At 41.0% G+C, this 18,228-nt stretch overlaps 1 protein-coding gene across 4 annotated transcripts in view; it reads left to right on the top strand.

Moving 5' to 3' along the window:
* The first annotated feature begins 2,090 nt into the window (after positions 1 to 2,090).
* MIA3 (MIA SH3 domain ER export factor 3) overlaps positions 2,091 to 18,228 on the top strand; it is a 36,963-nt gene continuing 20,825 nt past the window's right edge. For 3 of the 4 annotated variants that reach the window (XM_073338783.2, XM_073338782.2, XM_073338784.2), the window contains exons 1-5: positions 2,556 to 2,744; positions 4,455 to 4,588; positions 10,027 to 10,116; positions 11,086 to 14,041; positions 15,393 to 15,683. In XM_073338783.2, coding sequence (XP_073194884.2) covers positions 2,597 to 2,744; positions 4,455 to 4,588; positions 10,027 to 10,116; positions 11,086 to 14,041; positions 15,393 to 15,683 — 3,619 coding nt within the window. In that variant the 5' untranslated portion in view covers positions 2,556 to 2,596. Of the gene's footprint in view, positions 2,264 to 2,555; positions 2,745 to 4,454; positions 4,589 to 10,026; positions 10,117 to 11,085; positions 14,042 to 15,392; positions 15,684 to 18,228 lie in introns of those variants that run through there. The other variant, XM_073338786.2, reaches the window with a different exon arrangement.

The raw sequence follows: 18,228 nt of genomic DNA, 5'->3' as shown, positions 1-18,228 counted from the left end.
TGTTGTGGCAGGACCAGGTACAACTTGACCATCCCTGACAAGTGTTTGGCTAACCTGTTTTTAAAGATTTCCAATGATGGGGATTCCATAACCGCCCTTGGGAGACAATTCCAGAGCTTAACTACCCTTATAGTTTTTTGTAATATCTAACCTAAATAAAAATATCCCTTACTACAGATTAAGCCCATTACTTCTTGTCCTAACTGTGGTAGCCATAGAGAACAATTGATCATCCTCTTTATAACAGCCCTTAATATATTTGAAGACTGTTATCAAGTCCCACTCAGTCTTCTTTTCTCAAGACTAAACACAAATTTTTTTAACTTTTCCTCATAGGTCAGGTTTTCTAAAGCTTTTATCATTTTTGTTGCTCTCCTCTGAACTCTCTCCCATTTGTCCCCATCTTTCTTAAAGTGTGGTGCCCAAAACAGGACACAGTACTGCAGCTAAGGCCTAATTGGCGCCAAGTACAGTAGAACAATTACCTCCCATGTCTTACATATGACACTCTACTTAATACATCACAGAATTATATTACCCTGTTTCACTGCTGCATCAGAAGTGACCCCTGCAGTATGCCACTAGATATGCTGTCCCAATTTGACAGCGAACCATATATAACTACTCTTTGCGTATGGTCTTTCAACCAGTTGTGCACTCACCTTATAGTAATTTCATCTAGACCCCGTTTCCCTAGTTTGCTTTTGATAAATGTCATGTGAGACTGTGTCAGAAGCTTTACTAAAATCAAGTGATATCACATCTACTACTTCCCTCCACTTGGTCAGTAGCCCCCCTCATTTCAGGATCCAGTACAGAATTTGATTTTAAATCTCCCCCTCCCCCCAAATTTGCTCCCATTGAAGCTAAGGGGAGTTTTGCCATTGACTTCAACAGAATCAGCAACAAGCATCTATTGTCCATCACCTATTCCCCCTAAACCATATCCTTTTGTCTGCTTGCAGCCGAGGAGCCAGGTTGAATGTCTACAGATAAACTGAGTATATGGAAGGAGGAAAAGACATTCCATGTAGCCACCTTTACCCTTCAGACAATTCTCTGTGGCTTTCTTTGCCTTGCACTGTTAAATAACTATAAGGTAATGTAAGAAGGCATGCAAGGTACAGGTACAAATGTAAGGAGCATGTATTTTATTTACAAAACAGCCATAATGTAATTCATGTTAATATATAGCAGCAAATGCAACTTACAGAACAGTTATAATAAGCACCTTCAGGGCCCAATCCTACCAGCGCTTACCTGAGTAACTTCTACCATAAGCAGTTGCATTTAGTTCAGTGGGACTATTCACATACATTTATGTGCTTAAGCATTTGTGAGATTGGAGCCTAATCAGCCAGACTTGTGTGAGGACAGGTATGGCTTTTTTCCAATAACGAAGTCATGAAGCTCAGATCTAGATCTGAACTTCTGCAAGGATTGATGGGGAGAGTTAAGATCCAGTGTTTGGTTCAGCCCAATTGCTACTGTTAACCTTTCAGAATTACATTTTATTACTGTACCACATTCACAATGTTGATGTGTTCTCGTTAGTGATATAGGTACACTCATCTAGCATATGGATACAATATACTCAAAGATAATATGAAGAGTTACCATTATTTTTGCTTGACTTCTTGCCCCATTTTGAGCATCGCTACCCACCAGAAATATGTACAACAGATAGAACCTATTCCACCTTTACACTCGAAGAGGGAAAGTACTTGTTAAGTCATCTAGTTCCCCTGGCCAAGGGAGGCAGGATTACTCCTTACAGTGAACTGAAAAGGAGGGAAAAGGTTAAAGGAGACCTCTCAACTTCTGAAAGAGTTCATTCCCCACTTCCAGGCCTCTTATCCTGTTAACCCAGCCGTGCTCCAGACAGTGACTTTGGCTCAGTACTACATCTGAACAGAAAATATTTTGCTTTTTGGAATGCACTAGACTACATGTACGTTCAACCAAATTTCCCTTCGGAAATGAGCAGGACTCTACTCCTGTATACAAGTTCTCGACCCCCAAGACTTCACTTTTTCCATACTTGGAAAAGATTCAGCCCTTCAAGTGAAGAAATGATCACCGCACCCCAACTCCTGGGCTCTGAACAAAAGCAACGACTTGCCACCTCTTTCAAGGGTGAAGAAAGTTCTGCAGGGAGCTCCTCTGCCATGCACTACCCAGGATATCTCTGCTCCCTTCGTATTAAAATCTGCATGTAGGAGCTCTGTGGGCATCACGCCAGGAGGCTCTCAAAGCTGGGACGGTAAGTGCTCCTAGGAGGGAGGGGAAATGGGGTGGGATCTGGCCGAGGTTAGATGGAAGTGGTAGGAGTCTCCTGAAAGCAGCCAGTCTCTTGGATGGGGCACCAGGGGGTCCCTAAATTCCTCCGGGGCTAAAGTGAGAGGGGAGGGGGCCTTGTCCTCGGGGGCTGGGACGGCCGGGGAGGGGTTCCTCGCCTGTACTCTGGGACAGGCGGTGGATTTCTTGCTCTTCCCCCTCCCACCGAGGTCCCTCCTCCCTCCACATCCTCCTCCATCCCGGCTCTGCTGACGTGTCGGCCCCGCTCCCTCCTCCCACCGCTGCCAGCCCTGCGAACATGGCTGCAGCGCGGCCGCGCGTCTCCCTCCTGCTCCTCGCCCTAGTCGCCCTGCTCCTGCCCGCGCAGCGGCCGCTCTGCTGGGCCGGCAAGCACCTGGACCGGCGCTTCGCCGAGCGCAAGCGCTGCGCCGACCCGGAGTGCAGCAGTAAGTGGGTGCGGGGCGCTGGGGTCCCCGAGGGGGGTCCGGTCCCGGTGTCTCTGCTCGGCAGCGGCCAGGAGCTGTTGGCATCTCCAGGGGCCCCTCCCAGGACGGGGCAGGGCTTGGGGGCCTGCTGGGGTCACCCCTGCTGCGGGGAGGGGGAGGTGCTGGGGTTTACCACCCTGCGCCCCCACACCACTGCTTCACCCCGAGCGCCCTCTTGTGGGGCGGGAGATGCTGAGGTTACCCTTCTCCCAGCGCTGCCTCTCCCTTGTCGGGGGAGGGAGGGAGAGAGGGATGCCTGGTGCCCTTCCCGCTGCCCACAGCTTCCTAAAGATTGCTTGGAAACTTGTTGCTTAGTTTATTACAAATAGTTGTTTGCAAGTACGCCGCCTGGTGTGTGGTATATAGGGAGAGGGACAAGGGCCCGGGCTGGTTACTGGGGGATCTGGCTAGGGAAGGAGACATTCTCTTGTTTTCTGTCTAAGCGTTTGCCCCTACTTATGGGAAGAAGGGTGTTTAAAAGCTACTCCGGTTTTTGGAGGCCCGGTGTCAAAGCGGAGCTGGGTGCTGGTAAATAGCTCCTGCGTTCAGGTTATTACCCTTTTTGGTGGCTTGCTAGCCTTGTTGGTCTGAGGATGGCCAAGTCCCCCTCCCAGTTTCCTGGTGTATTACACTGTTTGTGTTTTAGATTTTTAGTAAACATCAAAAGTTTCCCCTTCCATGTAAACAAAACCGTGTCTTCCAGCCAGAGAGGATCCATTCTTAATATTTTTTTTAAAACAAAGAGCAAAGAAAATAGATTTCACACAAACAAGCAACACTTGAACTCATCCTCCTTATGCGTGGGTTTGCTATTTCTTTCCCTACATCAAGTAAACCCAGAGCAACCTGAGTTCTTGGAAATATTATACAAATATTCAGGCATTTCCTGTCTCCCTAGGGGCTTACTGTATTTATTTTGTCTGACAGGGAATGCTATGCTCCAGAGTTCAGTCTGAAAAGGTACCTGACACTTGGCATATTGACAGTCCAGCAGAAATAATTTTCCATCATCTTTGCCACGGATTTGCAAGAATAAGCCTTCCAAAATACTTAGGAAACGAATTGTTGTGGCATAAGCCACAAGAGTCTGATTTTTTGTTTTGTTTTTACTTTTATACAAAAAAAATCACAATTATTTAAAACTGTATATCACAAAAAAGTCTTTGCCTTACTGCGTAGACTTCCTAAAGACTTGCCTTGATCAACTTGCCTTTCATAAATTGATAATCTTGACCAGTTTTTTTTTAGCCTTCCCCAGCTCTCTTTCTCCTGCAAAAACCGTCTTCAAAAACAAAACAAACCTCCACCCTCTACAGGTATAGTTTCTGCACTGAGTAACATGAAAGCTGGTTAGTCATGAAGCGCACATTGGATCTATCTAATTTAAAATTATTATTAATAATAACACCTTTTTCTTAGTGTGCTTTTAACATTTTCAAAAGTTCTTTGTAAAGGTTGTAACTTTTAACATCACATCATGAAACAATCTTAATATCATCCTATACGTTTTTGTCTCTTATACCAGTCATATTCTTATCCCTTGACAGATGCCCCTAAATATATTAGTCATATTCTGCATACAACAAGGCCTTCTTTTCTACTAATTAATACAGATACTGTTCAGGGAACTGTGCTTTATTTAAAATGGTATATTTTGTTTTCTTTGCACAGTGTTGATGTATCGAGGGAAAGCAAAGCAGGATTTTAAAGGTCCGGACTGTCGCTTTATAAATTTGAAAGAAGGAGAAGCAGTGTATGTGTATTACAAATTAATTGGAAAATCGACTGAGCTTTGGGCTGGAAGTGTAAGTATTGCAAAATGCTTATTTTATTTCAGTTGTATTGGCCATTTTAGCTCTGTACATTTCAATAATCTTTATTTCTTTTGCCCCTTTTCAAAAATATGAAAACACTTGACCTTTTTACAGAGAAGAGATAGTATAACAGATGTAATTTTCACTTGAGACAAGATTTTAACACGCACTTTAATTTTTAAGGGGTGCTATTGGGTCATATTTGGATCAAACATTAGGTTTTGTAAGAGTGAACTTCTCATATATTAAATAAAGCAAGAGAAATATATTTCCATTTTTAAAAAATTCCCCTGCAGCATTTGCAGACCGAACATTGTGCTAGTACATGAGAACCTGAAAGTGATTAGAAACTAAGGTCCCAGTCCTGCAAAGCATCTGTTTAAATTTGCACTCTGTGTGTGGTCTCATTGGCTTCAGTGACACAACACACACTGCATAAACTTAAGCAAATGAATAAATCTTTGCAGGATTGTGGCCTATGGCTTTTTATATACTCATCATCCTATCATTCCATTGACTAGGTATTGTTATTGTCCAAGTTGAGTAAAAAGTAAGAGAGGGGAAAAAAAAAAAGCAAAAAGAGTGTAAAGTAAATTGGACTTTGAAAATTATTTCAGTTTTAATAAGGAAGTGTTTGTAAAACTTAGGGTCCTCAGTGGTACTCACTGATTTTTCATAATCAAACTGTGACAGACCTTTAGACAAGCCTGTCTTCTTGTTTTATTCTGTTTAAAGATAAGTCACTTGAGTAGGAAAAGAAGAACCCTTCAGCAAACCCTCTCAGACCCTGATCCTGAAGTCATTACATGGCAAATTCCTGTTGACTTCAGTGGGAAGAAGTTTTGCTTACATGAGATCTGCAGAATGGGGACACTCACAGGGAAGAGGAAAGAAGATTATTAAAACATACAAAAAGTCTAACCTTGCAAGGTGCTGAGCAGCCTCAGATTCCACTAATATCTCTGGCAGTTGATGATGCTCAGCATCTTGCGGGGTCATGCCCTTAAAGTCTTTATTCCTGTCTTTCCCCTGCTCTTCTCCATGTCTTTACTGTTTTGCTCCAAAAGATGAATGCTGCTGTTGATAACTAAGTCTTTGTGCCTCAGTGAGCTGAGCTGGACTGGACCTTCACAAAGCCATGCTGGCTGTTATTGTGTGACTATTGGCTTCATGCACTGGCAGGAGGTGTTGCTTAGGGTGGGGACAGGCAGCCTCATAGTAATAGTAGGATCCAATTAAAATAGCATAGAAGAAAGTGGAAAGCTGTGCCATGTTGGTGAAAGAAGCAGAATTTATAATTATATCATGCTGGCAATTCCCTTCTGACACGTACTGTGCCATAAATAACCTGGATAATTAGATGGCACCAGTTTCCAGGGCTGCCTGTTCTCCACAAACACAAAGAGCTGACACCTGGGCCAAATCCTGCAGCTCCTACTCACAAGCTAGCAAGGGCTGCAAGATCAGGCCCACAGATTATTCAACGGACAAGAAATTGCAGAATCAACATTTTAACCATATTCATTAGCAGAGCTAGTGCCAGTAGCTTAAAGACACATTGTCAGGCTTATGGTAATATACTTAAAAAAACCCAAATCAAAAGTCCTTATTTGTGTTAAAAAATAACACCTTACATTATTAAATTTGAAAGAATTTTAAAAATCCAATTTATTTTTCACTATTTAGGCGGCTTTCTGCATGTCTAGCCAACAATGAAAACAGACTAATCAGTTTAATTTTTGTATTTTTAGTTTCAAGTCAATTTCACTTTCATCTTCTCCTGATAACATAATGCTGCAATAACTAGGTTGCAGGCTCTTCAGAGAAATACTTATTTATACATGTTTTAAAAATTTCAATTAATGTATGTAAATAGAACCTTTTCTGTTCATATTAGGGCTTTGTAAATGTGCCTTTGTAAATGTACTAACTTTTGGAAAAAAATTGACTTCAGTGCCCTTTTATGAAGGGATAAGAGGGAGTTATAAAACCAAGAAATAACTACAGGGATACTGTACTTATTTATCATACAAGGAGTTAAGTTGATTATATTGCAACCTGCATAAACAGTTTATCATCTGAAATGTATTTCTACAAATTTCCACCATAAACTTTAATTTTATTGACTCTTAAATATGGGGAATTTTATTTGTTGGAATAATTTATGGCTATTTCTAACCTACTTATAGTTATTCTGTCCTTGCTTTGGGCCACCAGATGAAACTGTATTTAAGGATCTGAATTACTAAAGAACTGGGCCCGTTCCAAAACAAAATTTATACATATAGTCCCCATCTTGCAAGTGACTGTGCCCAAGTGGAGTCATTTGTAAGATCAGGGCCATAATAAATATGGGTGACTTAAAGGACCATGATCAGATGAGCAAGGGTTAATGCAGGTTGGAAAATCTAAAGCAGTTGTTCATTGTTATACATGCTTCTTTACTTGCCTAACTGATCCCTCTATTCAAGCTGTTGTTGATGATTGCAAAAATCCTTCAAGCTGTTGCAAGAATAGAGTCTTAGTCTTGAGTTCATTCTTGGATGCCCTCAGTATACAGATTTCTCATTGAAGTCTAGGGGAATTCTGCATGCGGAGGGTTTGCAGGATCTACTCTGTGGTTAGTACAATGGAAGATGCTCAGAGTGTTACAGAATACTTCTGTTTTTAATTCCACTGAAACATCAGTTCAGAGAAAATATTGCTGCCGGGTTTTCCTCAAAGCACGAAGAGTTGATGGTCATATCATACTTCAGTTTTTTAACTCTATACATTATCGTCTCTGTAAGGTATCTTCCTCCACTCCCCCTCCCCCTTGAACAGTCCATAACACCAAAATAAAGAACACCCCACATTTATAATCATGCCCACATTTTAATCAGGATCTCTAATATCCCAAACTTCTGAGCAGCTTCAAACAGCTGCTCCTTTTTAAAGTAACAATTTTTCAGTGTTAGACTTCCTATTTCTACCCCACAAAAGTATATATTACTCTGTGGTGCAGGATGAAATATTATTCAGTCCTGCACCAGATAAATGTTTCCTTGCCTCACATCCAAAATAAGAACTTGACTTGTGGCCATCTTTCTCTGGAATCATGGTTGTGGATGGAGTTACTTTAAAAACAAATTATGTGAGAGAGAATTAATTTCTGGAAAATCCACATGGAGTTCAGGAATTGCTCTTAACGTTTGGTTCTAATCTTTCTGAATGATATACAAAGGCTACATAAAACGGTAGAGCAAACTAACCCTCTCTTTGCACTTGTAACTCAGACATAGCAGGATAATATTTCATCTTTCTGGCTTCTGTCATTGTGGTATTCAGCAGGTGGCGTGAAGTGATTGCTTTCTGTGGTATCAAGATGTCAGTATCATTTTGTGAATCAGCTACGGGAGGTTGCTGTCATAGGGAAACACTACAAGTACAACTATCTCAGACACATACAGACTTCAGAGACTGCCAGTTCTTTAATTCTAGATGCAAGTGTGTTTAAACCCATGTCTCATTTGCAGATCAGTTCAGCTGCCAATTAATTGGGAGCATCTCCCAGACAGGCTGCAGGATGCATTTTTTCCCCTCCATTCTCTGCCGTGACATTCTATTTTCCTTTCAAGCCTCAATCACTACTGAATAGAATAAAGAATATTTTTCTTTGCATACATGGCAATATATAGGAATAAGTTTTTCTGTCATAGGCCATGTTAAGTTGCAAACTGGGTCATGGCAAGGGACTTGTATGCTTGGAAGCTTGGATTATAGTAAAGTAGTGTGAAATCGTGATGCCTAATTGTCGTCATTACGATCAGTCCCTAAGGAAGCTACTTGGAGGCTTTGGCTTTTGCACGTGAAAGAGTCTTTGAAAAATGGAATATTAGCTGGCGAAGAAAAAGATAGAATAATACTATGGGAATAAAGGGGAAGGGATTTAGAACTAGCCTTTCTAGGCTAATTGCACACTCCCTGTTACTTGGCTTGCTCCTATCACAAATATAATATACAGGGTTTTTTTAACATGGTAGCAGTTACTTCTCCCTGCAGTGTATACAAAAGATTGATATAAATTGCGTAAACATTACTGTTACGTAAGTAGGTTCCACAGCTATTTCATTTAGGATTTGAATGGTAAATATTTTAAAAAGGAAACTCCATATCCCTTGAGTATTTCATTCATTTGTGAGTGTATTACTATGTCTATGTATTGCACACCTAGACCAAGTTCTAATATTATTTTCACCGTGGCAAATCCAGAGAGCTTCACTGAGCAGTTTGAAGCTACTCTGGATTTATAAACCATCGTAATCGATATCAGAGTGTGTCCCATCTGAGGGTGAACTATGTTCTTTTTTATTTTGATCCTTAATTGAACGATCTTCACGCATACTCTCCAAGAAAATTGGCAATTGCCTTCTTGCTCCGACAATAAAAACATCAAGATATCGAGGAAGTGAGCAGTGCTTTCTTCTTGAGCATATTTTGGCTTTCTAGGGACTCTGTACTCTCAATAGGGTGTCCACCAGTTTCTCGTTGCTTTGGCTATCTAATCTTTGAAGCAATACTGTGCTATTCATATCGGCTTCCTGACAGCAGCTATCAGAGCTTCCAAGTGAGAGCATTATTCTGTGGATCTTTAACTAGTGAGTGATAAGAGAGCTTTCTGTCTCCTACTGTTTGCGTTTGATCACCACATCACCTTATTCTTAATTGACCACCTGCACCTATTGCTCATCTGGAAACACTAGCTACCGAAGAACAAGTGTGTTTGGAAAGAAGGTCACATTTTACACGCTGATACTAAGGTAGATAATACTAGTGGTGATAAAAGGCTACTGTTCAGCAATTTGCAATAGCTCAGGTGCAATTGTGTGTTTTCTAACAGCTGGCTTTAAGAAATCTTTCCAAAATGTGAAGTGAGAAGTATAAAGTTATGGAGAAGGTTGGTTGTCTGCTTTAAAAATGTAACATTTTTGCAGACAGGTAGGCCTTATCACGAAAAGATATTTTTGCTAATTGTGCACAAGAAAGTGGTCGGAGCATTTGTGAAGTCAGTGAGAGTATGCTTTGAGCCATGACTCCTGGGTTTCATTCCAAACTCTCCCCATAACTTGCTATGTGGCCCTATGCCTTAGCTGGCCATGTCTTTGAAAGGGGAGTAGAAATACTTCCCTACTTCTCAAAGGTGTTGTGAGGCTTAATTAATGTTTAGAATCTCAAATTAAACCATTGAAAGTGTAATGTATTAGTGTTCTGTTTCTCCAATTTATTGTGGTAACAACCTGTATGTCTAGAAATATTTAGGTTTGATATCTAACTTGATATATTCTTAACTACTAATTGTATTTTTAAAGTCACTTTTTTCCTAATGTGGCTTTACAAGCGTCTTTACATTGAAACTTTTCTTTTTGTTTTGTTGTTTTTTATTCTGGCAGGTTGGCAGTGAATTTGGATATTTTCCAAAGGATTTACTTGAAATAAATTATATTTATAATACCAGTGATGAGCTAGAACTACCAACAGATGTAAGTTTTGATTGTGACTTTTTTGACTGGCTTTATTATACTTATGGCTCATTCCTGAACTGTGAGTGAAATCAGTGAGAGAGAGAGAACTGGAACCTCAATAACCCTAGAAGGAAAAAACTGTAATTACTTTTCAGTCCATGAACTAATATTGTGTGTATATATGTCTATATCCACCATAATTTGAACACTGGCCTTGTCTAAAATGAAGCATTCTTTCTTCCGACAAAAAGTGACTAAATAACTATACATAGAATGGTCTCAGAATCCCTGAAGAAGCGTTACTAGCTGGGTTGTATGGAGGCTGTTTCATACAAACTCTGAATGAATAGGTTTATTTCCCAGAACTTCTGGAACTTAGAGAAAAACTTTGGAACTGTGTAAGCCTCTTTGTTTGCTTTATTCTATTAGCGTATGGATTATCAGTCTGATTCGGCAATTCTTATTGACATGGCTAATGCGATTGTAGTTACTGGAAATACATATGTGAGTAAGGGTTGCAGGATCAGACTGTATTTTGGCCCATATGTATCGTGTAAGTACAAACCTTTAGTTTGTGTCACTATTTATTTATGGCGGCACCCGCTATGTGCTAACCACTTGATAAAGAAGAACTTGTCCTTGCCATTTTACTGACAATAGTTCCAATTTCAAAGATGCACATGATAGTTTATTTAAAATATAACCAACTCTGCCATTGACTCCCTATCTGTTCATTACTGCTTAGGATTTAGCCCACTGCTTGGAATCCTAAGGTCCTTACCTGGTTTTCCTGCTCAGTCCTTACTCAAGCAAAACTCCCATTGAGTCAATGGAAGTTTTGATTATGGACTTAAAGATTTAGTCCCCAGTTAATGGAAAAATGTAGAAACGTACGTAATGGTAAAGAAAATTGTTTGAACCTTTCACATCAATGTAATAGAAAAAACTCTCTGACAACTGACAATGCTTTTTCCCCCTCTGTTCCAGGAAACTGATTTTGTTTGTTTTGATGGAGGAAAAGATGATTTTGATAACTATAACGTGGATGAGCTTTTAAAATCTTCAGAAGAAACTGTGGTGAACAGGGGCAAAGCTGAATTGAATGCTCCAGGGACAGAAGTTATTGAAGAAACCAAAAAGGAGGAGGAGACAGAAGGGTCTGATACTGTAAAGCCCCTTGATGTTTCTGAGACTGATGTTCTTGAGCCAGGTCCAGAAGAAAACAAGGAAGTCCTCACCAAAACAGAAGAAAAAGGCAGTTTTCTTTCTGAAAACACTGAGAATGTACAGGGACTCCTCAAATCTGAGAGGGATGACCTCAACATATATAGCCATGAAAAAAAGTCTCAGGGAGACCAAATTGCACATCCTCACTCAGAAGGAATGCTACAAGAAAAAATGCTAGAAAGTGAAAATACCAAAAATTCTAATAATCCTCAGGGTACAGCCAAAGAATCAGATAAGGAGAGTGAGGAGACTGATGCCTATACACTTTTAAACAGAGAACTGTCTATGGACTTGAAAACAAAATTTGGTTCAACTGCAGATGCCCTTGTGTCTGATGATGAGATGACTAGCCTTGTGACATCACTGGAGGATGATTTTAATGAAAATTTGAATACTGATTCTCATGACACAGAGTTGCTGGAAGATCTTAAGGAACAATCTGAAGAAATCCCTTTGCTATCATTTACAAAAGAAGAAACCCCAGTGGACTCAGAAGCTGAGAAGCATTCAGCTGATAAATATTCTGACCGTGAGTCAGAAAAGAATAAACCTTATGAAACCATTGAGGATGCTGCAGAGTTAATTACCCAAAGAAATAATGAGAAAAAAGACTATTTGGGTTTATTAACAACTGTAGAGGATACCATCTTTCCAACTCTCAGACGGGGTGCAAGAACAAATGATGATACAGATGTGAGCAAGTCTGATTCGTTGGAAGAAAAGGAGGAAGAGGATGAGGTGATCCCAGTTAGTAAGGAGGATAAAACAGCAGCAACAGCTCAGCTTGACGATCTAACTGAAGAATACCTTCTCAAAAAGGAAAAACATGTTGTAAATGGCCAAGATCCAAAGGAAAAAACAAACAAAACTGAACAGTATGAGGAAGAGTTCCTGGATGATAAGACAGAATCATTTACTGAAGAACTGCGTGGCACATCTGTGCATGATCCTAGAGGTGTTCCTAGCCTGGAGTCTAAACTATCCATTGAAGAAAAGCAAGAAGCTTTAAAACCACCTGTAGGCAACATCAAAGATGATCCAGAAGGAATTACTCTTCATAAAATATTGAAAGATAAAGAAAAGGCAGAGGAGGAGATTTTGGAGGACAGCTTGGAAAATGATACAAAACCCAACACATTATGGAAGAAAATAAAGGGGAAAAAGGCAGCTGGGGACCAGCAATCTGTGAATTTTCTACCAGAACCACTGGAGGAGCTAAAAAGTGCATCCCAAAGTGACCTAGGGGATATTGACCTCTTAGAAGGCAAAAGAGAGCATGAAATATCTGCTACAGAGAAACAAGATATTCAACAAGATGGAGAGGATTTTGAACAAACAAGGGTGCCTGAGAATGAGAATCAAACAAATGTTGCTATTAAGGAAGAAACTGAAATACTAGGGGAAAAAAAGGAAGAAGACCTGAACAATCAGCATACAAGTAAAGCGGCTGTTGAGCAATCTAAGCAACAAGAAAACAAGACCAGGTATTCGGAGGAAGATGCGGAACAAGAGCTTTCCAGAAACACAGGCAAGAAGACACTAGAAAAAAGTATTGGTGAAATATCCACAGAGACTGCACAGGATGTTGACACAGAGAGGCTGACCCAACAAGACACTGCTCATAGTGGGGATGAAAATAAAGACAAAGCTCTTGGAACCGATATAGTTGGAGAAAAAACAGTAAAACCAGAACTTCAGTCTGAAGAGTTGGAAGCTGAAGAAGATGATGACCTAAGTCAAGCAGAGGAAGAACTATTAGAAGATGACAATGCTGCAAGTGCAGCATTGTCAAAAGAGAGGCTTGCAAATAGACAGGGTAATAAATTAGATGGAGAAAGTACAAACCTAGAATTGGAAATACCAGATGGAGCTATTTCAGGAACTGCTAATCCTGTTTATGAGAGCGATGAAACAGGAGAGGAAGCAAACACAATGTTTAAGCATGCCAGAAAGAACAGCATGCAAGATTTGAGTGAGACCAAGAATGAAGAGGAGGATATACAATTCAGTGGAGCTAAACTGAATGAGATAGAAGAAGATGAGGAGTCTCCAGAAACAGAAGACACATTAGTAGCCCCTGAAATGGAAGAAGACGATGAAAGGACTTTGCCAAATGACAAGTCTCTTGAAACAGTGGACAGCAAAAATGATTTTAATCAAACAGAAGATCCTTTCCTAGAGGATCTTGTGCAGAAAGACCTGAAAGATCTTCAGAACGTAACAGAGCAGACAGGGCCTGCTGATACTTCTGAAACCACAAATGAAGCTGTGGAGCCAGAATACAGAGAGGCTGTGAAGCAGCTCATTATAATAAAAGAATTTCTTGATGAAAAGCGAGTGGCACGTTTACAAAAGTATCTTGGGCCCCAGCACATTGTCAGGGTAGAAGCCATGTTTCACAACATGAAGTTGAAGCTGGATCTTGCTCAGAAGGGTAATCATGATTATCAGGATATCCAACAAGCTTTGGACCAGATCCTTACATTTTCAGAATCTAGGATAATGGATATTGTGGAAAATGTTTTAGATGCAAGGCAAGCAGAAAATAAAGAAGAGGTGGTGAAAGAAATAGATTTGTGGGATGAAGAAGCTGCACTGATGGATGATGTTCAGGAAATAATATATTTGTTAAGGCACAAATACTCATCTGTTAGTGAGAGTGCACCACTTGTGTCCATTTCAGAACATGAAAAGGATTATAGCATGTATGATACAGGTAGGATCTTAGGTTTGACAATTGCTCAGGGGAAGTTGAGGGTTTTTTGGTTTTTTTTTGCTTGTCTATGGAGGAAAAAACCCCTAAAACAAACATATAATCCTACTCCAAGTAGAGTTTTTATAGCATAATTGGGTGGGGGAGGGTTGGGAGGGGAGGAAAGAAACCCAGACTCCATTTGGGACTTCACTGTTGGTAATCAATTTTTATGTGGCCCAGATACTGTGCTGATGGTTGGCCATATAAACCCTGAGAGAGATGATGGTTATTGAGTCTCAACCATCTGCTTCATTCTGATGAACAGGTCTCCTGCATATGAGACTGAAGTGACTGGATGTGGCAGGAAAGACCCATCCACATAGGGCCTCATTTAAAAAAAAATTAGAGGCATGCAGTGAATTTTTAGAAATATGTAGTAGATGCTGAACTTCCATAGCAACAAACTAAAAACTATTTCCCCATGCTAATTTTCCCCACTACCGTTACTCACACCTTCTTGTCAGCTGTTTGAAATGGGCCACCCTGATTACCACTACAAAAGTGATTTTTCCTCCTGATGATGATAGTCCACTTTAATTGAATTGTCTCGTTAGAATTAGTAAGTCAATCCCATCTTTTCATGTACTCTCTCTATATATATATCTTCCTACTGTATTTTCCACTCCATGCATCTGATGAAGTGGGTTTTAGCCCACAAAAGCTTATGCCCAAATAAATTTGTTAGTTTCTGAGGTGCCACAAATACTCCTTGTTGTTTTTCCCTCTAACTAGTGTGCCATTATCTGATATGTTCAATGATTTTATATTAAACTTAGGCACTGAAAAATTATCTAGATAAGAATCCTATCACCACAATATCATCAAAACACTGTGAATGAGTGGAGGAAATACTGAGTATGCCAACCTTGGCAAGGAAGGTGAGCCACAGGCACCATGAAGTCCACCAGAGACTTGCTGATGCCTGCCTGGTTAGTCAGATAATAGTGATGGGGACAAAGATGAAGGGCAGTACAAAACCTTAGTATAAATAGGGCCCTTTTAACAGAAGCAAATAGTTGGCCGTTTATTTTCTGATACATTCTTGTTACTGAGATACAGTAAAACTAAATTCTTCCATCTGGTCAGTGTTTTTACCTGGCATAATTTCCATGCAAATATTTACTAGGGTGTCACTGAAATTTGCCTAAAAATATGCTAGAACAAAAAAATAGCCATCTGGAAGAATATATTTAGTGGAAGATATCAGTAAGGCTTTCTCAATCACAGTCTTTGAATATCTTTCACTGAACACAGCTGCCAGTGAGAAAGACAAGCCAACTATGCCACATCCATGCTTTCTTCTCTACTATAGATACTGTAAAAGAAACTGAATATGACAGCCATCTTGTGGGAAGCCCAAGTTCAGCTGAAGAAATTGGTCAGAAGTTCCCACAAGTTGAAGATGAGAGGCCAGTACAGCATATTGAAGAGGAAGAGGAGACTCTAAACCTGAGGGAGCCTGAGCCAGATATGAATATTTTGGAAGAGGTGGGGCTCTTGGATAAAAAGGAAACCCAGGAAATCCTTGATACTGAGAAGGGATTGCCACTGATGGATACGTCCCTTGGGCCAATTCAGAGTAACAGAGAAGGTTTGGCTGCAGGTAACTTTTTTGATGTTTTAAATTTTTTTTAAGAGAAGTATGGCTGAAGTGACATTAATATGTTATGCCTGGCAAATTCTGCCTAAAGCTTTGAATGATTCTGATAATTGCACAGTTCAGCTCCTGTTGAAGTGAACGGAAAGAGTCTTTTGCTGTGTTGGTGCACTATAAAAACAGCACAAATGCAGTTTCTAATATTAATACTCAGACTGGTGTGCCGAACCTGATGGACAATCTAACTTTGTATTTTAGGTACCTATATGGCTCCCATTACCATAGTAATTGAGAGTACCTCCCTATCTTTAATGTATTTATCCTCACAACATCCCCGTGAGGGTTTCCCTAGGCTAGCTCCTTAACCACTAGACCAGGGGTGGGCAAATTTTTTGGCCCGAGGACCACATCTGGATATGGAAATTGTATGGCAGGCCATGAATGCTCATGAAATTGGGGATTGGGATGCAGGAGGGGGGGGTGAGGGTTCTGGCTTGGGGTGGGGCTGGGGATAAGGGGTTGGGGGTGCAGGAGGGTGCTCCAGGGTGGGACCAAGGGGTTTGGAGGGCAGGAGGGGAATCAGGGCTGGGTCAGGGGGTTGGGGCGCGGGAGGTAGTCAGGAGTGCAGGCTCCAGGCGGCTTACTTCAGTCAGCTCCCAGAAGCAGCGGCATGTCCCCCCTCCGGCTCCTACGTGGAGGTGCAGCCAGGCAGCTTTGCGTGCTGCCCCATCCGCAGGCGCCGCCCCCTAGCTCCCATTGTCCGCGGTTCCCGGCCAAAGGGAGCTGTGGGGGCGGCTCTTGGGGTGGGGTCAGCATGTGGCGCCCCCTGGCTGCCCTTATGCGTAGGAGCTGGAGGGAGGACATGCCGCTGCTTTCAGGAGCTGTGCGGAGTGGGACAAGCCCCCAACCCTGCTCCCGAGCTGAAGCACCAGAGCAGGGCAAGCCCTGGACCCCGCTCCCCGGCGGGAGCTCGAGGGCTGAATTAAAACGTCTGGAGAGCTGGATGTGGCCCATGGGCCATAGTTTGCCCACCCCTGCACTAAACCATCTTTTCTTCTCACTTTACTATTACACATGATTGAGAGAAAGTGATTCACATTAATCTCTAGTTACCCAGTATAAAACTTCTATGACATATCAACACACTATACGAATTTAAAATTTAAAATCGTCATAAGCTAACTATAAAGAGGAAATGGAAGTGATATGACTCAGAGGGTTGGTAGCTGGTTGTTTTAAAAAAATGTATACAGCGCTGTAAAAATCTACCCAGTGCTGCATACAATAAGATTTTCACTTTAGGGAATGGAGCCTGTCCTTTTCTGAATTCAGCCCAGGCTCACAGGACCGTCTGATGACTGTTTGGCATATGTGAAATGGCAACTATTCAATTCCCAGTGGACAAAAATGTCCACATCTCCAAGCCTGTTGTTTGCAGTCTCAGTGGAGAGGATAAGGCTTGAATGGGCCTGGAGCTGTCCTTTTACTCCTACAAGTGAGTCCAGGTTAGGACTGAGTCACAATGGCTGAGCACTGTAGAGTAAATTGCAATGGTACCATCGGTGCCTTTATCTTATCTGTGGCTAGACAGAGGACTTCAGTCTGCTGGGCCAGCAACTTCAGAGAACTATCCACAATGACTCAAAAATCTGTTTCTTGAGTGGTAATGGCTAATTTTGACCCCATCACTTTGTATGTATTGTTGGGATTATATGTTTTCCAATGTGCATTACTTTGCACTTATCAGTATTTAATTTCATCTGCCATTTTTTTGTTGTCCAGTCACCCAGTTTTGTGAGATCTCTCTGTAACTCTTTGCATTCAGCTTTGGTCTTAACTATGTTCAGTGATTTTTTGTATCGTCTGCAAATTTTGGTACCTCAGGTTCACTCCCTTTTCCAGATCATTTCTGAATAGGTTGAACACCACAGTCCTAGTGCAGATTCCTGGGGAACCCCACTATTTACCTCTCTCCATTGTGAAATCTGACCATATATTCCTACCCTTGTTGCCTATCTTTTAACCAGTTACTGATCCGTGAGAGGACCTTTCCTCTTATCTCATGACTGCTTATTTTGCTTAGGGCCAAATGATATATATGATGTAATGACAATAAGAGTAAAAAATCATGTTAGGTATTTTAGTTAAAGATCAGCCAGAGGTATGCTGGAGAGAAAGATGAAAATATATAAATGCTCATGCTTTGGGGCATAAACCAACCTCTAATTTAAAGGGGTTAGGAAAAACCTGCGCTAATGGCCTGCTGATTCCACAGTTGTCTGGCAAAGGGTTTCTTGCACCTTCCTCTGAAGCCTCTGGTACTGGACTAGATGGACCAGATTACCAGTCTGACCAATTCCTATATTTCTATGAGATGGGTCAGAATTGTTAAATTTGGATCCAGAGTGAAAAGTCCTAAAACTAAAGCAGATTCAGGCCAGACTCATCTAAATTTAGTATATTAACATTGCCTTCTAAGAACGCTAAATCCCTCGGAATCCTGCTTTTGCACCTACAGAACAGGAGAAAAGTATCACCATTTACTGAAAGA

Source organism: Lepidochelys kempii, chromosome 3 (assembly GCF_965140285.1).
Source record: "Lepidochelys kempii isolate rLepKem1 chromosome 3, rLepKem1.hap1, whole genome shotgun sequence".
NCBI classification, from domain to species: Eukaryota; Metazoa; Chordata; order Testudines; family Cheloniidae; genus Lepidochelys; species Lepidochelys kempii.
Note: the sequence above shows the minus strand (reverse complement) of the source record. Positions and strands in the feature narration are given on the sequence as shown.